Source organism: Anabrus simplex, chromosome 5 (assembly GCF_040414725.1).
Source record: "Anabrus simplex isolate iqAnaSimp1 chromosome 5, ASM4041472v1, whole genome shotgun sequence".
Lineage (NCBI taxonomy): Eukaryota > Metazoa > Arthropoda > Insecta > Orthoptera > Tettigoniidae > Anabrus > Anabrus simplex.
The window spans coordinates 19,890,230-19,914,622 of record NC_090269.1 but is presented as its reverse complement, the minus strand read 5'-3'; the positions used below and the strand labels follow the sequence as shown (position 1 = coordinate 19,914,622).

The following is a 24,393-nucleotide window of genomic DNA, read 5'->3' as shown; positions in this document are numbered from 1 at the left end:
ATATCCAACATGAGTTATAAAAATAAAAGTAATGAGTAAAATATAGTATTCTCTTCACTGCAACTTCTCCCGGCACAGGGATAATATACATTGCTAGCTCTATAATTCCTTTCCTTGAAGCAAAACTTTCTAAATTATATACTTAAGTGTCCAGATCAAGCCATATTTTCAAGTTGCTTTTCCATCTGACTGATTACTTGCAAGAAAATAATTCTGAATTATTCTTCAGAAACACACAGATTATATGCTGTTATCCAGTCTGTTTAAGATTTGTCTTGAAACCAAAATCTTTGTATTGTCTGAAAGTTTGGTTATAACTCTGCAAAACTTGATTCTCTCTGAGCATCTGAAAAATTTAGGTTTGATTACCGGTATTCAAAGTGTTAATTCAGAATAGAAAATTGAACTGATATTTTACTTTAATCATTCATACTGTCAATCACAGGTTCAAGAGAATTACCAGATGATCTTCGCCAGAAGGTTCAGCCAGATGGAACGTTGATCATTGATCCAGTGCAACAAGGGACAGATGCTGGAGTTTACACCTGTACTGCCCGCAACAAACAAGGACACAGCGCCAGGAGAAGTGGAGAAGTCACCGTTATTGGTACGACACAAATATAAACTTTTATTTCTATTCAAATAATATACATGTTGTAGCTTCAAGAGAGATATATCAGCTCAAGAACCTGTTTGAATCATTTTTGAGAAGTACATATACATTTCTTGGATTATATACTAATTGTGTGGTTGTGATTAATGACAGCCACTCTGCAATCTTGGGAACACATTCTAATTTTACAAAAAAATGAAAAATTGCCTAATTTTTCAATTAGTCTTTTCAAAAACCCTTATGAATAACCTTTAACATGAAGCGTCATGTTTGCAAAATTTTGCAGACATCGTCATCATCATTTCCCCTCGTACAGATTCGACTGGTTCAGGGCAAAGTATGGACTTTCTCCATGTTATATTTTTTCACCAATCCTCATTCATCATCATGTTTCAGACTTGATTCCTTTTATCCGTATGTTCAGCCTCTCCATTTGTAATTCTATAGTTAGTTCTGGTATTCTTTCATCATTCATTTACTCTATTAATATCTTTGTCTATTTTTCTCCTGCTCTCCCTCTCTCTCTCTCATTCACACATACATATTGGCAAATTGATCTTAATTTTTCAGTTTTTATTAAAAGCAACAGTGAAGTCCAAATCATCCTTTGTAAATCAACATTGAAGCAATATGGTACTGTATTTTATTCATTCTGGTACCACACTATGCTGCTTTTTCTACCAATTTCTCACAATTATTAACAGTACGGTTTGTGATACACTTCAATGTCCTAATCCAGTTTCAAGTAAAAACCACCTTATTTTGTCCACTTGTATCTTGACACAACTGCAGCTTCTGGCAACAGTGCCTTAACCAATATTATTGTTTCTAATCCAATGCCTTCCTGAGCAAACTTCTCTGAAGGCTTTTCCAAAATCAATAAACATAATTATTATAACCCTCCCATACTCCCGATGCTTTTCTATGTATTGTCTCATTATGAAAAAGGACTTCACTGTCCATCTTTTACTCCTGAAACCATATATTATCCTTGTATTTGCATTTCCATCTTCTCTTCGGTCTACAATACAAGAGATATAATTATTGTGATTCATTTCTAATTTATTGTTGCATATTATCTTTCTGTGTATATTCTTGCTAAAAAGTAGGTAATATAATATCAGTTTTCTCCTTTTCTGAATCAGTTTCAATTTCTATACATTTTTTTCTTAGTGGTTTAATATTGCATTAGTACATTGAAGGTTTTCAGCAGTACAAGGATGGGAAGGTGCTAGGATTTGGAAGGTAGTAGCCATGGCCTTAATTAAGGTACATCCCTAGCATCTGCTTCATGTGAAAATGAAAAAACCGAGAAAACTATCTTCAGGGCTACCGAAGGCAGAATTTGAATCCACTATTTCCCAAGTGTAACCTTACTGCTACACGACTCAAACCATGTGGCCAAACGCACTCTGTTTCCAAACCTCTTCAGCAGTCCGTATGTCCAAGGTAAACCCAAAAGTCCAGCTGCCTGTGTCATTTCTATAGCAATTTAATCTATTCCTACAGTGTCTCCAACTGTCTTTTCAATGCCCAGCTCCATGGCTAGATAGTTAGTATTCTGGCCTTTGGTCCAGGGGGTCCCAGGTTCGATTCCTGGCTGTGTCAGGGATTTTAACCTTAATCGGTTAATTCATATGGATGTAGGATGCTAAAAGGTTAGTTTTTTCCACCTATTCAATACATATAAATTTTATAAATTAGGAATTTATTATTGATTCCACTTGAGACATGTTTCGCCCTTCATTGAGGGCATCATCAGTCAAAATATCACCTCAAGGTAAAAAATCAGGTAACTGGTTAGTAGTTGACATGTACAAATTAATACATATTATTAATACAATTACAAAAATTAAGTATGGGAAATAGTTGTACAAAAGTGATGGTTGAACATATAGGTTTATAGATGAAAAGTCAGCACCAATGCCTAAAATTAACATAGTAGAGATCGGCAGTGGTGCTCTGGAGAAACAGTTGACGCAAACATAGGAAATAAAAAGTTAAAAAATATTTACATTAAAACAATTAAGGGAGAAAAGGTGTAGTGTACAGCGTCAATGTTTGTAACCAAAAATTAATGTCAAAGGTTGGTAACTATACAGTATTTACATTGTTCAATTGAACAGTTGAGATAAAGTTTTAAAAATATTTACATTATAACATTCAGCGTAAATGTTTGTAATAAAAACTAATGTCAATAGTTGGTAGCTGTATAGTAATTAAATTATCTAATTGAATAGTTGAGAATTTACAAATATATACATAATTACACAAGAGCAGCTGGTGTGCAAGGATAAAAAAACTTTTTTAGTACCAAGTGCGTCCTGATGTTTTAGAGGTTGGAAGAAGGAATTAGTATTGACATTTCAGAAATATGTAGAGCAGTTTATTTTAGTTAAAATCACCGGGGGTAGGGAAATATTTCATAGCCGAATGAGGTTTTATAGGCATCAAGCTGGAAGTTTTTCAGTTGCGGTGCCGAGATCGGTACGGAGACTGGTCAGTGTGGATGGAGATTCATGGGTATTCCGTGCGTTTGAACGGCAACAATGGTGACAGTTATTAGTGGGTAATTGCTAGCTATATGGGTAATTGCTAATTATGAAAATGTTGCGGGTTGAAACTTCCGCTTATTCTTTTAGTTGACTTCTGTAGCATCGAATGTGATGTGAAGACATCGGTGTGAAATGCCAGTGAGACAAATTGATATTGTTCCATGGAATAAAGTATGGTGGACTTCGGGATGAAATTATTGTTCTTTTCTGGTCTGGTGAGATGGAATAGAGATGCTTGTGTTGTGAACTGCTGTGGAGAGATTAGAATTTATACGGCAAACTGCAGAGTCAGAGCGTTAAAGCTGGGGTGAGGCAACTTCTCATTCTGACTGCGAAGAGGAGCCGTAGTGGCACGCCATATTTGTGCCGATGTGCGCTGGGTTCCGGCGTGTTGTTGAAAGTTGTATTGTATCAGACTACAATCACTGGTTGGATAGGCAAATAAGAAAATCCCTATGAGAGCAAGCATTCTATACCTGCTCTTCTCACAAATTAAGGGGAAAATGTATTCCAGTATATGCAGACCAAAGCAAACTCCTGGGTGAGCAATCGAACTGGATTATCAAACTCTGAATGAACAAATGCCATGAAAATGTCTTGCAATGATTCGGCAGTTCAACCATTCCCCAGTAGATATCCAAGCAGAACCTGCTGCTGTCATCCAGACTGTGATGAAATTGAAACTATAGGACATTTGCTTGGATTCTGTCATGAGGGAAAATTACAAAGGAATTCTCACCACCGCAAAGTGGCTTCTGCAATGTGGGAATCAGGTTGGCAAGTCTTCGCAGAAGTTCACTGTCTATCTCAGGGGTTTCTAATTTGTAAGAGCTCGAGGGTCACATTTGAAACCTTAGGCATGATCGTGGGCCACACTTTAATAATAGGCCAATTTTCGTAAAATTCTGCAAATAGAAAAGAGATACCAGTATGAAATAATATGCATAGCTCAATTGAAATGAAGGTTTAATCATTTTAATTGCTTAAAACACTGTTTTACAATTGCATAAAAGAGCACAATTTTAAAAAAAACACTATTATACCCAGGACAATATTGAATTTGGAAGAAGAGCACCCAACAATGTCAGTTCATTTTAATTAGTTGACAAATGACAAAAAGTAAAAAAAAAAATACCGAAGACAATAATTTAGTCAAAACAAAATAAGGAAAATTTAGTGGGAGTAGTGTGAAGGAAACAATGATATACAGATGTAAGAGCCTGGAATCCTAGCTATGTACTTCCAGGAGTACATGCCTGAAAAGTTCTTCGAGTGTGCAGCACTGTGTACCAGCCAGTACTACCAATTGAGAGAAGAACAAAATTGAAACCGCTTCTTACACCAACGGCAATTAAAGTATTTTGTGGTATTCATTGCATGCTACGTTGTATAAAATGCCCACAGTAAGGTTGGCATGGAGTTCAAGAATTGGTATTGATCCCATAGCCATTTTTATAATGGTTAAGACCTAGCACTGGCATTTTTGAGGACTCATTTTCTGCCAAAGTTTGGATTTAAATTTTGTAAATAAAAAATAATCTATTCAGACCAAGTGACCAGGAAGTAATATTAAAGAATGAATTAGTTCTGATTTGAGTCTATAAAGGGTATAAAAATATTTTTTTAAAGCCCAGGCTACAAAATATGCCTTTGTGGGCCGTCCTTTGGAAACCCCTGGTCTATCTTCTACTGGGTCTGTAAGAAGAGCAGACATCGTTGCAATCCATGGTTAGTCACATCATGTTGTGGTGGTAGATCCAACTGCCTGCTTTGAGACAGATGTTAAGTAAGCCAGTGAGGTCGACACTGAAGAGAAGAACATCTACAAACAATGCATCCCATACCTCAGTGAACACTAAAACATCCATCCATACAGATGGTCTGCAATAGGTCTGTTATTCGATTGCAGAGACAGTGTAACCAAATACACATAGAGCCTCATGAAGGGGTCGGCTATTAGTCATTCTATGTTAGAGAACATCATAGTAAATACCCTATCATGAGAGACTCATTCAGCATCCTAAATACCATCTCTATTACACATACATCATAACATTTTACAGATTCTGTTTTTTCCTATCTACAACATTGTCATGGATCATTTCATTCTAACAATTTGGCTTCCATTTAGAATTCAGGATCCCTGTGGTCACTCACAATTTGTAAACTGATGTCATCTTGGAATATACCGATATATATATTCTTGCTCTCAGAATGCAACATGTGTGTACTGTGTGGGAAAGTGGAACTAGCTCAAATAGAACACATAAATCATACCACCAAAAAAAAAAAAAAAAATGAATCACAAAGAATTACAAAAAAGGATCACTTAAAAGACATCTACTCACTCGTGTCATGCAAGCAAATGTAGGAAGTGCTTTCCTTCATTTCCTAAACATTGACTAATGACATTTTTCATCACTCTTATTAATTCCTCTCGGGAAATCAATTTTATTCCTTGACTAATGCTCATCTTCAGTTCCTCTAAAAATGTGTGGACTTGTCTTATACACTTTATCTTGAAATGAACCCCAGAGATGATAGTCCCAGGGAGCAGGCAAACCAAATGTTGTTACTGATAATTCTAACATCAAACGCACCATCCCATTTGCTTGCATTCAAACATTCACTGTATAAGCCATTGTGGAGTCCTGTTGAAGAAAGGGAAAACTACATTCTCCCTCAGTTAATTCTACACAGAAGGGTTAAAAATGCCTTTGCATATACAATACTTATCACTGTTAATTGTATCTTCAAAAGAAACTGGACATATATTTTTTTACAAGAAATTGCACACCACATTCCTATTTTTTTGATCATGAAGGGGTTTCTCATTTGGAACTGCAGTATCAGTAATTTTGAGTATTAACATAACCATAACCACTTACATAACCATGTATGCAGAACTAAACTTCAGACAGAATAAACCCATCATGCTTGTTTGTTAGTGTTGAACTGTAGAAGTATTGTAAAGAAAGGAATAGAATTAAGTAATTTAATAGATATATATTTACCAGATATTGTAATAGGAGTTGAATCATGGCTGAGAAATGATATAATGGATGCAGAAATTTTCTCACGGCACTGGAGTGTGTATCGTAGAGATAGGATAGGAAAGGTGGGAGGGGGAGTTTTCATTCTGGTGAAAGAAGAATTTGTAAGCTACAAAAAAGTTAAAGATGAGACACATGAAATTCTAGGTGTAAGGCTCATTTCTAAAGATAATAGGCAACTTGATATATTTGGAGTGTACAGATCGGGAAAGGGTAGCACTGATGCGGATTCGGAATTATTTGATAGGATAGTCAGCTATGTGGGAAATGACATGGAAAGAAATGTGATTGTAGCGGGAGATCTGAATTTGCCAGATGTAAATTGGGAAGGAAATGCGAACGACAGGAAGCATGGCCAACAAATGGCAAATAAGTTAATATGGGAAGGACAGCTGATTCAGAAAGTGATGGAACCAACCAGAGGGAAAAATATTTTGGATGTGGTGCTGATAAAACCAGATGAGCTCTATAGGGAAACTGAAGTAATAGATGGTATTAGTGATCATGAAGCTGTTTTTGTGGTAGTTAAAAATAAATGTGATAGAAAGGAAGGTCTTAAAAGTAGGACTGTTAGGCAGTACCATATGGCTGATAAAGCAGGTATGAGGCAGTTTCTAAAAAGTAACTATGATCGGTGGAAAATGGTAAATAAAAATGTAAACAGACTCTGGGATGGGTTTAAAGAAATTGTTGAGGAATGCGAAAACAGGTTTGTACCTTTAAGGGTGGTAAGGAATGGTAAAGACCCACCTTATTATAATAGAGAAATAAAGAGACTAAGAAGGAGGTGCAGACTGGAAAGAAATAGAGTTAGAAATGGCTGTGGAAGTAAGGAGAAATTGAAGGAACTTACTAGAAAATTGAATCTAGCAAAGAAGGCAGCTAAGGATAACATGATGGCAAGCATAATTGGCAGTCATACAAATTTTAGTGAAAAATGGAAGGGTATGTATAGGTATTTTAAGGCAGAAACAGGTTCCAAGAAGGACATTCCAGGAATAATTAATGAACAAGGGGAGTGTGTATGTGAGGATCTTCAAAAGGCAGAAGTATTCAGTCAGCAGTATGTAAAGATTGTTGGTTACAAGGATAATGTCGAGATAGAGGAAGAGACTAAGGCCAAAGAAGTAATAAAATTTACATATGATAACAATGACATTTACAATAAGATACAAAAGTTGAAAACTAGAAAAGCGGCTGGAATTGATCAGATTTCTGGGGATATACTAAAGACAATGGGTTGGGATATAGTACCATATCTGAAGTACTTATTTGATTATTGTTTGACCGAAGGAGCTATACCAGATGAATGGAGAGTTGCTATAGTAGCTCCTGTGTATAAAGGAAAGGGTGATAGACATAAAGCTGAAAATTACAGGCCAGTAAGTTTGACATGCATTGTATGTAAGCTTTTGGAAGGCATTCTTTCTGATTATATTAGACATGTTTGTGAAATTAATAACTGGTTCGATAGAAGGCAATTCGGTTTTAGGAAAGGTTATTCCACTGAAGCTCAACTTGTAGGATTCCAGCAAGATATAGCAGATATCTTGGATTCTGGAGGTCAAATGGACTGTATCGCGATTGACATGTCTAAAGCATTTGATAGGGTGGATCATGGGAGACTACTGGCAAAAATGAGTGCAATTGGACTAGACAAAAGAGTGACTGAATGGGTTGCTATATTTCTAGAAAATAGATCTCAGAGAGTTAGAGTAGGTGAAGCTTTGTCTGACCCTGTAATAGTTGAGAGGGGAGTTCCTCAGGGCAGTGTTATCGGACCTTTATGTTTTCTTATATATATAAATGATATGAAAGGAGTGGAATCGGAGGTAAGGCTTTTTGCGGATGATGTTATTCTCTATAGAGTGATAAATAAGTTACAAGATTGTCAGCAACTGCAACGTGACCTCGAAAATATTGTGAGATGGACAGCAGGCAATGGTATGTTGATAAACGGGGCTAAAAGTCAGGTTGTGAGTTTCACAAATAGGAAAAGTCCTCTCACTTTTAATTACTGCGTTGATGGGGTGAAAGTTCCTTTTGGGGATCATTGTAAGTATCTAGGTGTTAATATAAGGAAAGATCTTCACTGGGGTAATCACATAAATGGGATTGTAAATAAAGGGTACCGATCTCTGCACATGGTTATGAGGGTGTTTAGGGGTTGTAGTAAGGATGTAAAGGAGAGTGCATATAAGTCTCTGGTAAGACCCCAACTAGAGTATGGTTCCAGTGTATGGGACCCTCACCAGGATTACCTGATTCAAGAACTGGAAAAAATCCGAAGAAAAGCAGCTCGATTTGTTCTGGGTGATTTCCGACAAAAGAGTAGCGTTACAAAAATGTTGCAATGTTTGGGTTGGGAAGAATTGAGAGAAAGAAGAAGAGCTGCTAGACTAAGTGGTATGTTCCGAGCTGTCAGCGGAGAGATGGCGTGGAATGACATTAGTAGACGAATAGGTTTGAATGGCGTCTATAAAAGTAGGAAAGATCACAATATGAAGATAAAGTTGGAATTCAAGAGGACAAACTGGGGCAAATATTCATTTATAGGAAGGGGAGTTAGGGATTGGAATAACTTACCAAGGGAGATGTTCAATAAATTTCCAATTTCTTTGAAATCATTTCGGATAAGGCTAGGAAAGCAACAGATAGGGAATCTGCCACCTGGGCGACTGCCCTAAATGCAGATCAGTATTGATTGATTGATTGATTGATTGATTAATGCATTCACAAAATCTAATCCTATGCTGAGAATCAACAAGGTTTCAATGCAAGCAGAACAGTAAACCAAATACAGTAGAGACAATATGCGACACTCTGCGAGATATCGAGGGACAGCGATTAGAGCTCTGTCTAGCGGAGTGACCTGGAGTTACTGATTCTGTCATAAGAGCATGTGTATTTGTTTCTGAAGTTTCTGGCGTTATTTATGTGTTTGCATTAAGCTGAAATAAGTAAATAGTAGTGTTTGTCATTCCTTTATATCTCCTCTCAGTATGAGTGGAAAGATATATGCTGTGTTTGGCTGCAATAACTATGAAGTGCAGAGGGATTCGTGGTCTTTCCTCCATTTCCCTCGTGACCAGTGGCGGCTGGTGCATGAAATCAGTTGTGTGTTGTAAAAAAAGATTCAGAAACATATAGAAAAACTCACTCAGTGATGATAAATGAAGTCCATACATCGCTCCTTCTTGCTACAGAATTTGTCGATCACGCTGGCGTTGAACCCCTCCTTGCTGGAGACCATTTTCTTCTCAATGGACAGCATTGCGAGGGCACTTAGTCTTTCTTGTAACATGGTGTTCCGCAGGAAGGTCTTGATCCTCTTCAGTGATGAGAAACATCTCTAGTCATGGGTGTTGTTACTAATACTTCAGAAGCTTAGTTATTTGGCAGAATGTACCTTGCAGATTATTAGAAATTATGAACTGTAGAAGTGGAACTGCCCCACCAATATTCTTAAAATCTGGTCTACAATACAGAACCGACAGCTCTGTTCTGAGCCTTTTCTTTTCCACCATGCTATAGGGCTGGACAGTCACATCAAGTTCTTTATCCAGGCTAGGCGGGCAATAATTCCATTGTGGAGATTTATCTCCCGTATGCAGTTATCAGACTGTGCCTCTTAAATAGACTTCTGATAAGTTCACCTGCATACACCCAGCGTCAGTGGGTAGGGTCTGACACATCCCACTCTGAAGAGTCTAGTGTCAGACCTAAGATGAAACGCTGGTTAATAGAGCAAACACCTGAAAAACCTTACATCTGATATGTTTTTAACATTTTAGAAAACCTTTCAAAGTTGGTGGACTCTAACAATTTTTCTCCTTCCAGGTGATCCAAGGTTTGGAAGCGATCATGGGCCTTGCGTGTTATTCTATTGCACACTTCCTTGGCATCAGTACGCCAACATGATAGTTTTCTGTGCTTGTTTTCTGAAGCACACGTTCCTTCAGAAGTACTGGCAATGTTTTCTACCAATTCCCTTATGTTCTTTATCACTTGAATGAAGTGTGACACATCATATTTTATTTTTACAGCATCAGCTGTTCTTGACTGCAACTGGTTGTACATAATGTCCATATGTGGCATCAATTTATGAAAAAATGATAGCCAAAAGATGAATTCCTCGTCTTCTAAGCTGCGACGAAGCCTGTTTACTTCAAGGCAAGTTTTATAGGATGGGGTTTTCTCCAACATTAATAAACACTCTTTTATGGAATCAATTTGTTCGTACACCACATTTACGGTGTGCGACCTGAAATTCCATCTAGTCGCTGGTCCTGTTGGAATTCTTCGAGCTGCCACTGCAGCTAAAGCAAACATCCGTTGCGGCGACCTTGAAAAGAAAACAGGGAACGCTGAAAGGTGAGTGAAGAACACTCTAGCCGACTGATTCTGCGAAGCAGCATGTTCCATTGTCAAATTCAGCTGGTGTGCATAGCAGTGGATGTAATGTGCGTTAGGATAGTAGGCTTTTATCTTTGCTTGCACTCCACCTTTACCACCACTCATTACTGATGCACCATCATATGCCTGCGCAATAACTTTGTGCGGTGTACTTTTAAACATGTTGTTCATTTCACTTAAAATGCATGATTTAAGAGCATCCACATCCTGACCTTCTGGTTTAAAGAAGCCCCAAAATCATTCGTATGGAATACCATCATTTTCATATCGAAATACCAACACTAACTGTGTCTGCTCTGAAATATCGGTAGTTTCATTGGCCATTACACTAACAAAATCTGCTTGCTGTATTTCCTCTGCTATCACTTCTCTGCAGGTCTCAAGCATGCAGTCCAACAGCTCATTCTGGATGGTTTTTGAGGTCCCTTTGAAAACTCTATTAGATTCAATGTGCTCCTTTACTACACTGTCTATGCTAGAAATTAAATCTACTAGGCCCAAGAAAACACCAGGATTGTCGGAACCATCACTTTCGTCGTGTCCCCTTAAAGCTAATTCAAACGCACCGCAAAACTTAATGCAGTCTACAATTCCTGATAGCACATACCTGTTCTTTTCCACTTGTTGATTGTGCTTTTCTTTTTCTTCGTGATAAGCACGGCTTAAAAATGTTGCAATATTAACTCTTCCTAAAGCACTTAAGTTTAAATTATTAATGTGTTTCTCATTGTCATTATGCTTCTTACGAGGACGGTTTGAAAAGTTCTCGGAATCACCGCTAGATGTCAGTGCTAGAGCAGCGAGGTTCCCGCGCAATAATCACACATCCTTTGTGAGTGAACACGTGGCGCGTCAGTGCTCTAGCTGCAGGAGTGTGGTAGTGACGACTCTTTGTTGTTGTTCCCGCGTAGTGATTTGTGACAATGGAAAAAACTGAGATTCGAGCAGTGATTAAATACTTTGTAAAGCAAGGTATGAAAGCAAAGGAAATTCATACCGACTTTCAGAACACACTGAGGGACTCTGCTCCTTCATTTTCAACTGTTGCCAAGTGGACCAGCGAGTTTAAATTTGGTCGGGAGAGCTTGGATGATGATTTGCGTAGTGGACGGCCAAAAAAAATACGACCCCAGAATTTATCACAAAAGTGCATAAAATGGTCATGGAGGATCGTCAACTGAAAGTGCGGGAGATTGCTGAAGCTGTAGGGATGTCTTCTGAATGGGTATATTATATTTTAACCGAAGAATTGGGTATAAAAAAATTATCCGCAAGATGGGTGCCGCGGCTCTTGACATTGGACAATAAACGCACCAGATTGGAAATGTCCGAACAAAGTCTGGCCCGTTTTCAGTGCAACCAACAAGATTTTTTGTGCCGGTTTGTGACTACAGATGAAACTTGGGTCCACTACTATACCCCAGAGACAAAACAGCAGTCAAAGCAGTGGAAACATGCTGATTCACCACCACCAAAGAAAGCAAAGGCAGTGCGTTTGGCCGGAAAGGTCATGGCCTCAGTTTTCTGGGATGCAAAAGGCATTCTGCTGATAGATTATCTTCCTACTGGCCAAACAATTACAGGGCAATACTATGCAAACCTCCTAGACCAATTACAGGAAAAGATACGTGAAACAAGGCCTAGTTTGGCAAGGAAAAAGGTCATCTTTCATCAGGACAACGCTCCGCCGCACACAAGTGTTATTGCCATTGCAAAACTTCATGAACTGGGGTATGAAGTGTTGCCACATCCACCTTATTCGCCTGATTTGGCACCATCAGACTTTCATCTATTCCCCAAGCTGAAAATTTTCCTCGGTGGACGGAGATTTTCTACAAGGGAAGAAATGACAGCCGAATTGGAGAGGTATTTTGCAGGCCTGGAGGAATCTCATTTTCGAGATGGGATCAAGGCATTGGAACATCGCTGGACCAAATGCATTAGTCTACAGGGAGACTATCTTGAAAAATAAAAGCAGTTCCAGCGAGGTAAGAAACTTAATTCTAGTACATTCCAAGAACTTTTCAAACCACCTACGTAATTAAAGCATTTAGATGTCCAAGATCTTTAACACCCACTGTCCCCAAGAGTCACTATTGCCAAAACACAAACACGGAAAACAGAAAAGGGAATTCCTAATCTCGCATCCGCACACCCAATCGTTTTTATACACTTTTCTATTAAATTTTCTAGTGTATGGAATTTTATTAGAGATCCTTTCTGAGCAATATCTAAATCTGGGGTAGGTCTACCTAACTTCTTAATTTTTTCTTCCAGAGTTCTGGTTGAAAATCCTTTTTTCAAGAGGCTCTCCACTGAGTTTTCCGTTCTGAACTAACACTCAAATAATCTCAACACATATACACATTCCTCATACAAAACTAATTAAGCACACAATAACACCTGCAATGACAAAACATTCACGAACTCAGAAACACTTTGTGCGAGCGCGCAAAAACAGAACTTCTCAATGTTACCAAAAGCATTGAAATAAAACCAGCAACGTAGTAATGCAAAATACATGTTATGTTGCTATAGTGACATTTATGAACTAGGCATTTTGTAATTAAACAAAATCAAAACATCGTGTCCTTATTTTGACAACGTAAAAAGTACAAATTTTATCGTTCATCGATTTACAAAAGTGACTATGAAATGGGAAAGCTGGGAGTATAAAAGACCTGGCGGAAACAGCTGATGCCTTCCTCTACAGTATTTTGTTTTCCCGTTTGTTTTGAGCGATTCCCTCTTAATACTACCACTGAATCCAGAGGGTGCCACCTGCCACGCTCTTATTTTGGTCGAAATGCAAGTGTGATCACTGATCAGTGCTGCCTCTATGTGGTCGAACGAAGAATCGCTAGCAAGTGATGTCTTGGCTGTTCTTTCCACATCATATCGGAAGAGTTGGGCACGCATGCGCAATAGGCAGAGTTCCTGCTTTCTGGCAAAAATATTAACGAATTCTCGCTGAGCTGTATACGCACAGCCTCCAGAGTGGGACACACGACAACTTACCTGATTGTGAGGGGAGATGAATGATTTCCTGTTCTTTGACTGATGTCTTTTTCAATGCACTGTATTTGATTGTACTAGATAACCTTATTAAAGTAATTTACAGTATTTTGAAATATGCAATGTGCTGCAGCACCTCAGCACATAAGGTACGGCCGCCCCTGCTCGTGACAAGAAAATGTATGTAAATACTGTGTTTGCATATATATTCTTCCAATTGCAAAGAGATTTGTATAGTACTTCCTAAATTTTTGACCTCCGCAACCCATGTTTTAACTGGTTTAAAATAATATAATCTTATTTTATTGTATAGTGCAGCAGTTAACCTTCAATACCGATGTGTTGTTGTATGTGTGATCTGTGGGCTTTGATTTTATTCAGGAAAATGCATATGCATATGAGTGTAGCTGGTTGTGTTCCAAGTTACCCCATTTGGAATGCCGTAATGCGTTGTCAAGCACTGAAGAAAATATGGGTGATTTATGAAATGTAGGTACATATTTTGTTGAAATACACTGACTGACAGCAAATGCAACACCAAGAAGGAGTGGTTCGAAAGGGATGAAAGTTGGGGAAAAAACAGAGACGGCACGGACGAATAATTGATGTTTATTTCAAACCGATATGAAGGTTACACAATGCGCACGGCATCGACTCAGTAGGATGTAGGACCACCGCGAGCGGCGATGCACGCAGAAACACGTCGAGGTACAGAGTCAATAAGAGTGCGGATGGTGTCCTGAGGGATGGTTCTCCATTCTCTGTCAACCATTTGCCACAGTTGGTTGTCCGTACGAGGCTGGGGCAGAGTTTGCAAACGGCGTCCAATGAGATCCCACACGCGTTCGATTGGTGAGAGATCCGGAGAGTACGCTGGCCACGGAAGCATCTGTACACCTCGTAGAGCCTGTTGGGAGATGCGAGCAGTGTGTGGGCGGGCATTATCCTGCTGAAACAGAGCATTGGGCAGCCCCTGAAGGTACGGGAGTGCCACCGGCCGCAGCACATGCTGCACGTAGTGGTGGGCATTTAATGTGCCTTGAATACGCACTAGAGGTGACGTGGAATCATACGCAATAGCGCCCCAAACCATGATGCCGCGTTGTCTAGCGGTAGGGCGCTCCACAGTTACTGCCGGATTTGACCTTTCTCCACGCCGACGCCACACTCGTCTGCGGTGACTATCACTGACAGAACAGAAGCGTGACTCATCGGAGAACACGACGTTCCACCATTGCCTCATCCAAGTCGCTCTAGCCCGGCACCATGCCAGGCGTGCACGTCTATGCTGTGGAGTCAATGGTAGTCTTCTGAGCGGACGCCGGGAGTGCAGGCCTCCTTCAACCAATCGACGGGAAATTGTTCTGGTCGATATTGGAACAGCCAGGGTGTCTTGCACATGCTGAAGAATGGCGGTTGACGTGGTGTGCGGGGCTGCCACCGCTTGGCGGTGGATGCGCTGATCCTCGCGTGCTGACGTCACTCGGGCTGCGCCTGGACCCCTTGCACGTGCCACATGTCCCTGCGCCAACCATCTTCGCCACAGGCGCTGCACCGTGGACACATCCCTATGGGTATCGGCTGCGATTTGACGAAGCGACCAACCTGCCCTTCTCAGCCCGATCACCATACCCCTCGTAAAGTCGTCTGTCTGCTGGAAATGCCTCCGTTGATGGCGGCCTGGCATTCTTAGCTATACACGTGTCCTGTGGAACACGACAACATGTTCTACAATGACTGTTGGCTGAGAAATCACGGTACGAAGTGGGCCATTCGCCAACGCCGTGTCCCATTTATCGTTTGCTACGTGCGCAGCACAGCGGCACGTTTCACATCATGAGCATACCTCAGTGACGTCAGTCTACCCTGCAATTGGCATAAAGTTCTGACCACTCCTTCTTGGTGTTGCATTTGCTCTGTCAGTCAGTGTATGATGATGAAAATTTGCTTTACTGTAATGTAATGGCAAGTATTGCTTATAGGGAAAATTAAATGTTCTTGAGGCTAAATTTATAGATTTTCTTTCTGTTAGTAGGCTTCAAATTAAAAAGAAAATTGTCCAGCTGAATGTAAATTCATTGAATCATACGTGTAAGGAATGTGCCGATATTTTTATTGACAAGTGCCTTATTGTGATGGTACAATGCTTTTAAATGAGAAAAAAGACAAATCTAGCTGTGAAAGTTCAGGCAGGACTACTAAAGCTATAAAAGTAATACATAAATGAAAGATCAAGCCCATTCATAGCAGTACATTTCACATCTTGATTATATGTCTAATTTCAGTCTTTAAACAATAACCTGTTAAATAATTTTTCATTCATTTATCCAGAATTGCTTTAGCAACTTTGAAGTTAATATCTTAGTAACACTTTCTTTCTAGACGTAATTTATTTATCCATTTCCGTATATGCATTTCCATTGATATTTGAATTTAGCGCTAATTTCCAGGTCACACCACTAGAAGCGCCATTAGTGAACTGTCTCCCATTTTAACAAGGCTAAATCCGGAAGTGTCGCGTATTGTCTCTACTCTATTTGAGTAAACTTAAGGGGGTTTAACTAAAGTCATTTTAGGTCCACCCATACAGAGCCATAAGAAATGCCTGACTGCTGAGAAAGATGCTGAAGATATTTCCTAGGTGATGCCTGATGGCATCAAGAACTACTGTGATCAATGTGTGTTGTTGTCACTTCTTACCGTGAACACTTCCCATTTCCCAAAATTTGTTAACTAATTAATAAATCAGCTTGATTATCAGGGAATTTTACTTGAAATTATCTCCTGACAGTACAAGTCAATTCTGTGTGCATACATGAATTGTAAATAAACTCTCATTGGGGGAAAGAACACTTAGGCCTATTACTAGCCATAGCTTTCTTAGCAGACTGCTATACATCTGTGGTTTCAACAAATGTTTAGCTTAGACTGATAACGCAGTCATAGTTCCTACAAAACTCGGGGTTCCTGACTTGTCAGCTATGGCCTTGGCTGACATTGCAGCTGGACTAGATTCACTACACATACTCCTATTCTGCTCACCCACTGTTATGCTCATTTCAAATAAAAAACTTTTTTTTTTCAAATTCCATCACCTGATAACTTCAGAACAACTTCTCTCTTCATAAATAAGAATTTTCAGAGACTTCTCCATGAAATTATCAAGCTGACATTCTCATACATATCATGCCTCAACTCTCTTGTGATATCATGCTCTCTATTGTAATAGTCTCAGTCATATAGTGTATACTGCATTTCCAAACTTTCACTCTATGAAATAATATTTAATTCATTTTGTTTTGGATGTTCGTTCATTTGAAGTGTGGTTTGCAATTTCAAGACATTTGATAAAGAATATGCTTCAAGGCTGATGATTTGTTACATTGAAAAGTTGATTTACTAATTCTCATGTTGTATGCAGTTTGATTCCAGGTGAATCTTCATGACCATCTAATGATTAACGGCTGCCTGACAAGTTTCCTTGATTTATCATATCTGTTTTGCATAATCATGTGCCTGCTCTTTTTATAAATCAGTCAGACATACAATCTCCAGAGGCTTCTTCAAAAGGCATTGATTAATTTAGACCATCTAGAAACATGTGGCATATTAAATTATAGGATACAACATTTTAAATTTTTGCCTGTAAAATAGCAGTACCTTTCTGACAATCTTACAGACAACTAGCTATCAAATTTGGATTTTAAAAATTCTTTAATTAAATGTACAAGAGCAGAGCATCCAAACAATGCTAACAAAACAGCAGCACACCAGCCTTCAGCAGTTGTACAGATCAAGTAAAAAACCCTTCTGCATCTCCCTTGTTTGCCTCACATTTGCTGAACACTTGTGATTGGGTGAATGCTTGATGGTAACATTTCAACTAATGCAAGTCTTGAAAAGAAAGTACCTATTTCTATGGGGCAAGGCTAAATTACAATGAATCCAGTGCACTCTCCCAGTCATGTAACTTCTAAGTTCTTTATATTGAAGAGTAATTTAGGGAGAAAGATGATTCATTGCAGAACCATCAACTTCCTTAATTTACAGGTTACCACAGACAAAAATTTTTGATACCACTATGCCTGTGGCATGTAAGGAAATTGTTAGTACCAATGAACAAAGTTTGTGACTTTCATTGTCAAGGTAGTGCACATTATTAGCCTGGGTCATAACTCCAAATGTTTTCTTCTTTTCTTATTTTTTTCTTTCTTTTTTTTTTTTTTTTTTTTTAAGGAAATTAGAATACAAAAGTTTTTCTAAGAAAGAGCTCATTAGCATAACTCTGAAGACTGCCTTTTCTACCTTTTGTAAATTAGCATAACCGTGAACAAGGGTCTATGTTACACTTTTATAAAAACTGAGTAATTTGCAGAATAAAAGTCTACGATGCCTCCTCCATCTACCTACACACTTAGGTGACATCACTATTCAGAAAAAATTAAGAAAAATGTGCTTTGACAGTGGTGGAACAAAGGTCTATCTCAAACATGAAAGTAATGAGTCTAATTTCCTGGAGCCAAGTTACAACAGTCACGATGACTGTCTGTTCTACAATACCCAGCCAATGTCAATCTGTCTTTGAAAAGTGAGTTTTTCTCATTATCAATGCACATGCAATCTGATAATAGCAATGATTGTGTGCACCTACCACCAAGTGTCATAAAGATGACCACGGACAGAAGAAAGAGTGATCAAAGTGAAGGATGTCAAGCGAAAATGTCTACGGGATAGTGGAAAGGCTTATATTAGCAAACAAGGTAAAATTGCTGAGGAATGTAGCATTATACCAAGATATTTTCCTTCAAAGGTTTGGGTTTCAATATATTTTCACATGTAAATTACTTTCAGTATTAAACATAAGTTAATAATGAGCAGGCAATATTTATTTCATTCAGTTTTAAATAAGAATATACAGGGCTTCATTTTTTAACACTTGACTGATGTGTTTGCCTCTCTACCACCAAAAGTGCATGCAACATGCACTCTCGGACACCCTGTTTCATATCCTGTGTATACATACAATACATACATACATACATTATCATTATAGACTGTTATGCCTTTCAGCGTTCAGTCTGCAAGCCTCTGAGAATTTACTAAACGTCGCCACAATCCTCGATTTGCAACTAGTGTTGTGGCCTCATTTAGTTCTATACCTCTTATCTTTAAATCATTAGAAACAGAGTCCAACCATCGTCGCCTTGGTCTCCCTCTACTTCTCTTACCCTCCATAACAGAGTCCATTATTCTCCTAGGTAACCTATCCTCCTCCATTCGCCTCATATGACCCCACCACCGAAGCCGGTTTATGCGTACAGCTTCATCCATCGAGTTCATTCCTAAATTAGCCTTCATCTCCTCATTCCGAGTTCCCTCCTGCCATTGTTCCCACCTGTTTGTACCAGCAATAATTCTTGCTACTTTCATGTCTGTTACTTCTAACTTATGAATAAGATATCCTGAGTCCACCCAGCTTTCGCTCCCATAAAGCAAAGTTGGTCTGAAAACAGACCGATGTAAAGATAGTTTTGTCTGGGAGCTGACTTCCTTCTTACAGAATACTGCTGATCGCAACTGCGAGCTCACTGCATTAGCTTTACTACACCTTGATTCAATCTCACTTACTATATTACCATCCTGGGAGAACACACAACCTAAATACTTGAAATTATCGACCTGTTCTAGCTTTGTATCACCAATCTGACATTCAATTCTGTTGGATTTCTTACCTACTGACATCAATTTAGTCTTCAAGAGGCTAATTTTCATACCATACTCATTGCACCTATTTTCAAGTTCCAAGATGTTAGACTGCAGGCTTTCGGCACAGTCTGCCATTAAGACCAAGTCGTCAGCATAGGCCAGGCTGCTTACTACATTTTCACCTAACTGAATCTCTCCCTGCCATTTTATACCTTTCAGCATATGATCCATGTAAACTACAAGCAGCAAAGGTGAAAGATTACAGCCTTGTCTAACTCCTGTAAGTACCTTGAACCAAGAACTCATTCTACCATCAATTCTCACTGAAGCCCAATTGTCAACATAAATGCCTTTGATTGATTTTAATAATCTACCTTTAACTCCATAGTCCTCCAGTATAGCGAACATCTTTTCCCTCGGTACCCTGTCATATGCTTTCTCTAGATCTACGAAACATAAACACAACTGCCTATTCCTCTCGTAGCATTTTTCAATTACCTGGCACATACTGAAAATCTGATCCTGACAGCCTCTCTGTGGTCTGAAACCACACTGGTTTTCATCCAACTTCCTCTCAACGACTGATCGCACCCTCCCTTCCAAGATGCCTGTGAATACTTTGCCTGGTATACTAATCAATGAGATACCTCGATAGTTGTTGCAATCCTTCCTGTTCCCTTGCTTATAGATTGGTGCAATTACTGCTTTTGTCCAATCTGAAGGTACCTTACCAACACTCCACGCTAATTTTACTACTCTATGAAGCCATTTCATCCCTGCCTTCCCACTATACTTCACCATTTCAGGTCTAATTTCATCTATTCCTGCTGCCTTATGACAATGGAGTTTATTTACTATCCTTTCCACTTCCTCAAGCATAATTTCACCAACATCATTTTCCTCCTCCCCATGAGCTTGACTGTTTGCAACACCACCATGATGATTTCCTTTTACATTGAGAAGATGTTCAAAATATTCCCTCCACCGCTCCAGTGATTCCCTGGGATCTGTTATGAGTTCACCTGAATTACTCAAAACACTGTTCATTTCCTTTTTCCCTCCCTTTCTAAGATTCTTTATTACTGTCCAGAAAGGTTTCCCTGCTGCTTGACCTAGCCTTTCCAGGTTATTACCAAAATCTTCCCATGACTTCTTTTTGGATTCAACAACTATTTGTTTCGCTCTGTTTCTTTCATCTACGTACAAATACCTGTCTGCCTCGGCCCTTGTTTGGAGCCATTTCTGATAAGCCTTCTTTTTACGTTTGCAGGCTGCTCTCACTTCATCATTCCACCAAGATGTTCGCCTTTTCCCATCTTTACACACAGTTGTTCCTAGGCATTCCCTTGCTGTTTCTACTACAGCATCCCTGTATGCCACCCATTCACTTTCTATATCCTGAACCTGCTTACTGTCTACTGTTCGAAACTTCTCACTAATCATATCCATGTACTTCTGTCTAATTTCCTCATCCTGGAGATTTTCTACCCTTATTCGTTTGCAGACAGATTTCACTTTCTCTACCCTAGGCCTAGAGATACTTAGTTCACTACAGATCAGATAATGGTCTGTATCATCAAAAAATCCCCGAAAAACTCGTACATTCCTAAAAGATTTCCTGAATTCAAAGTCTGTTAAGATATAGTCTATTATGGATCTGGTACCCCTAGCCTCCCATGTGCAGCGGTGAATAGCCTTATGCTTGAAGAATGTATTTGTAACAGCTAAACCCATACTTGCACAGAAGTCCAGCAAACGCTTCCCATTCCCATTAGCTTCCATATCTTTCCCACATTTACCAATCACCCTTTCGTATCCTTCAGTTCTATTCCCAACTCTCGCATTGAAATCGCCCATTAGCACTATTCTATCCTTGCTGTTTACCCTGATCACGATGTCACTCAATGCTTCATAAACTTGTCAACTTCATCCTCATCTGCACCCTCACATGGTGAATACACGGACACAATTCTTGTCCTAATTCCTCCCACTGACAAATCTACCCACATCATTCGCTCACTTACGTGCCTAACAGAAACTATGTTGCGTGCAATGGTATTCCTGATAAAGAGCCCTACCCCAGACTCTGCCCTTCCCTTTCTAACACCCGCCAAGTACACTTTATAATCTCCTATCTCTTCCTCCTTATCTCCCCTTACCCGAATATCACTTACTCCTAGCACATCCAGATGCATCCTCTTTGCTGACTCAGCAAGTTCTACCTTCTTTCTTCCATAAGCCCCATTAATATTGATAGCTCCCCATCGAATTCCATTTCGTTCGCCAAGTTGTTTCCAAGGAGTCCCTCGCCTGTCAAATGGGAGTGGGACTCCATTACTCCCATAGGTCCGAGGCTTGCTTAAAGTGTTCTGAGCTCGGTAAATTCATGAAGCAGGATGCTGCCCTACTTGCACATAGTCCAAGTGAGGATCTCTCCTCTAACGGGTTATGGACCACCGGTGAATTGTGTAGTCCTGGCCGCCTGAGCGCAAGGAGGGCCACGACTCAGAATATGTCCAAGATGCCCACTCCCATTCCATAGCAACTGGTATCCCGACTCTCAGGACCACTTACTAGGCCACTCAGCCGTTGCCCATGGTTCACGAGCTAGGACGTGACTACAGTAACCCACAAACATGAACCATCCACAAACATGAACATACAATCTTACCTTAAAACAGATGCTGGAAGTGTCGTCCTTCGTGTGTTATATCTGGAAAACACATTCTGACTGACGCAAGTGAATTCTTCCACTGTAATTGTTTCTGATCGCACAAATTTCCAAATTTCACTTAACTTTTCCCCTGTTAAAACTCTTAATTTGTGTGTTTTGTTTTGTTTTGTTTTTTTTTTTCCACTGAGCCAGTTCTGTCAAATTTATTTACAATATTGTGAATTGCTGTTCTAGAAGGTGGCACTTCATAGGAAAGTTCCAAACAAATTCAGTGCACATTCAATGAGGTGATTTGTATTTAAATTACTTTTTTATAGACGAAGATGCACTACTGTTATGAAAGCATCTTTGCAAATAAACGATCCAGGAATTCAATGCTCAATTGAACACTCCTTGATTGAGCACTCACCAGCACAGGCTACAGACTGGCTTTCAAGGACAGAACTGGTGCTATTGCATGCCTGACAGTGGAGAAGGAAATGCTCTATCATTGGTCAAGAGTTAAAAATAAAGCCCTATGTATGTAATATATATACGAGGATTGGGGCAAAAGTCATGGCAACTATTTTTTTCTTGTAGATATATGAACGATCACAAATGTGTATGTGTCGTGTGCAAGTTCTACGCAGAACAACAGATGGCTCTGTGATAGCTGGTAGTAGCGCAGCGAGGGCTGTGAAATCAGTCAGTTGGTGAGTGTCGGGCAAGATGGAAGTAACCCGTTTTGAGCAGCGCGCTTACATCAAAATAGCCGTTCTCCATGGGAGAAATGCGATGGAATGTCACAGTGAATTGGTGGAAGCCCTTGGGAATAATGCCCTACCATACCATACAGTAGCACGGTGGGTAGGAAAGTTTCAGCAAGGATGTGTGTCAACCAGTAATGAGCAACGTTTGGGACGACCTGTCATTGTGCAGACCGACGTGGCACGTGCCGTCATCGAACAGCTCCTGGATGAAGACAGATGATGGACGCTACTGGAGTTAGAGAGGGCAAGTGGCATTGAGAAATGCACCGTCTGCAGGATATTGTGTAATGAACTGCAATTGCGCAAAATCGCATTGCACTAACGGAAGTTCAAAGGTGGTTGCCCTATGCAATATGCTCCAACCACCTTGCACGTTGGCAACAGGACGGCGATCAATTCTTGTCACGAATAATCGCCATTGATGAATTTTGGGCCAGGGCATACAAACCAGAACTGAAACGTCAGTCCGTGGAGTGGCGACATGCTGGATCACCAAGGAGGCAGAAGGTCCATCAGAATCCTTCCAAAGTCAAATTGATGGTGATAGTCACATACGATGTCAGGGGTGTCATTGTTTGCCACTTTGTTCCACATGGCAGAACAGTGACTGCACAGTACTACAGGGACTTCCTGGTATGACAGGTACAACGTGGCGTTCGGGAGAAACGTCCGGATCTTGTGGACAGTGCAATAATCCTGCACAACAATGCAAAACCACATAAAGCAGAGTGTGTAGGGCAGCTATTGCGACGTTGGGGATGGGAAGAATCGGAGCACCCACCGTACTCTCCCAACATTTCACCCTGTGACTTAGATCTCATTCGAAAGATTAAGGAACCACTACGTGGTAAGCGGTTTGCAACACGAAAGGACATTGCTAATGTGACCAACAGGTGACATTTTCCAAACGGACTGGTATCTTCAAGAAAAAAAAATAGTTGCCATGACTTTTGCCCCAACCCTCATATATATATTAGAAAACTGCATTATCACTGTTATGGAACAAGGGTCTATGTTTTATTATACTAAGCATCCCAACTCAGCAGGCAACAACAGCTTTAGAGCGTGTTTTCACTAAAGTCGTGAAATGTAACGTAGACCTTTGTTCGTGCTTATGCTTCACTTGCCGTCTTAGTTGAAACTGTCCTGTAAAAATCATTACTCATCATAAAATATTTGAAGATTTTCTATAATTCCCAAGGTATGATGCAGGATTAGGAAGTTAAGATTAAGAATAAATCAGTTAAAAATTCTCCAATTTTAATACACACCTCAAAAAGAGTTTGGAAGTCTGTGAGATTATGTACATTACAGGGTACAGCGTGTGTAAGTGGTAGAGAGTACTGCATACACACAAGGAATTCAGTTGCTTGTTTACAATACAATGGATGTTGCTGCCTATGGTCTGTGTTGAACCTGGGGTAAACTATGCCATTTCAGGTGAATGGTAGTAGTGTATACAGTGCAGTATTTTTCATGTTAAGTACTTATTTCCCAGTTCAACTGAGCCAGAATTGTGGCATTTACTCAGAGTGAAAGTACACAAACAGCAATATCACGCATTACCCAAAGTGCAGCGTCAAAGATGTGGAAAAGGTACTGTGAAATCAAT

General features: G+C 39.6%; 1 protein-coding gene across 1 annotated transcript in view; it reads left to right on the top strand.

Moving 5' to 3' along the window:
* LOC136874332 (cell adhesion molecule Dscam2) overlaps window positions 1–24,393 on the top strand; it is a 1,095,748-nt gene that overhangs the window by 867,933 nt on the left and 203,422 nt on the right. Inside the window, exon 9 of the mRNA XM_068227756.1 lies at window positions 446–607. Coding sequence (XP_068083857.1) covers window positions 446–607 — 162 coding nt within the window. The remainder of the gene's footprint in view (window positions 1–445; window positions 608–24,393) is intronic.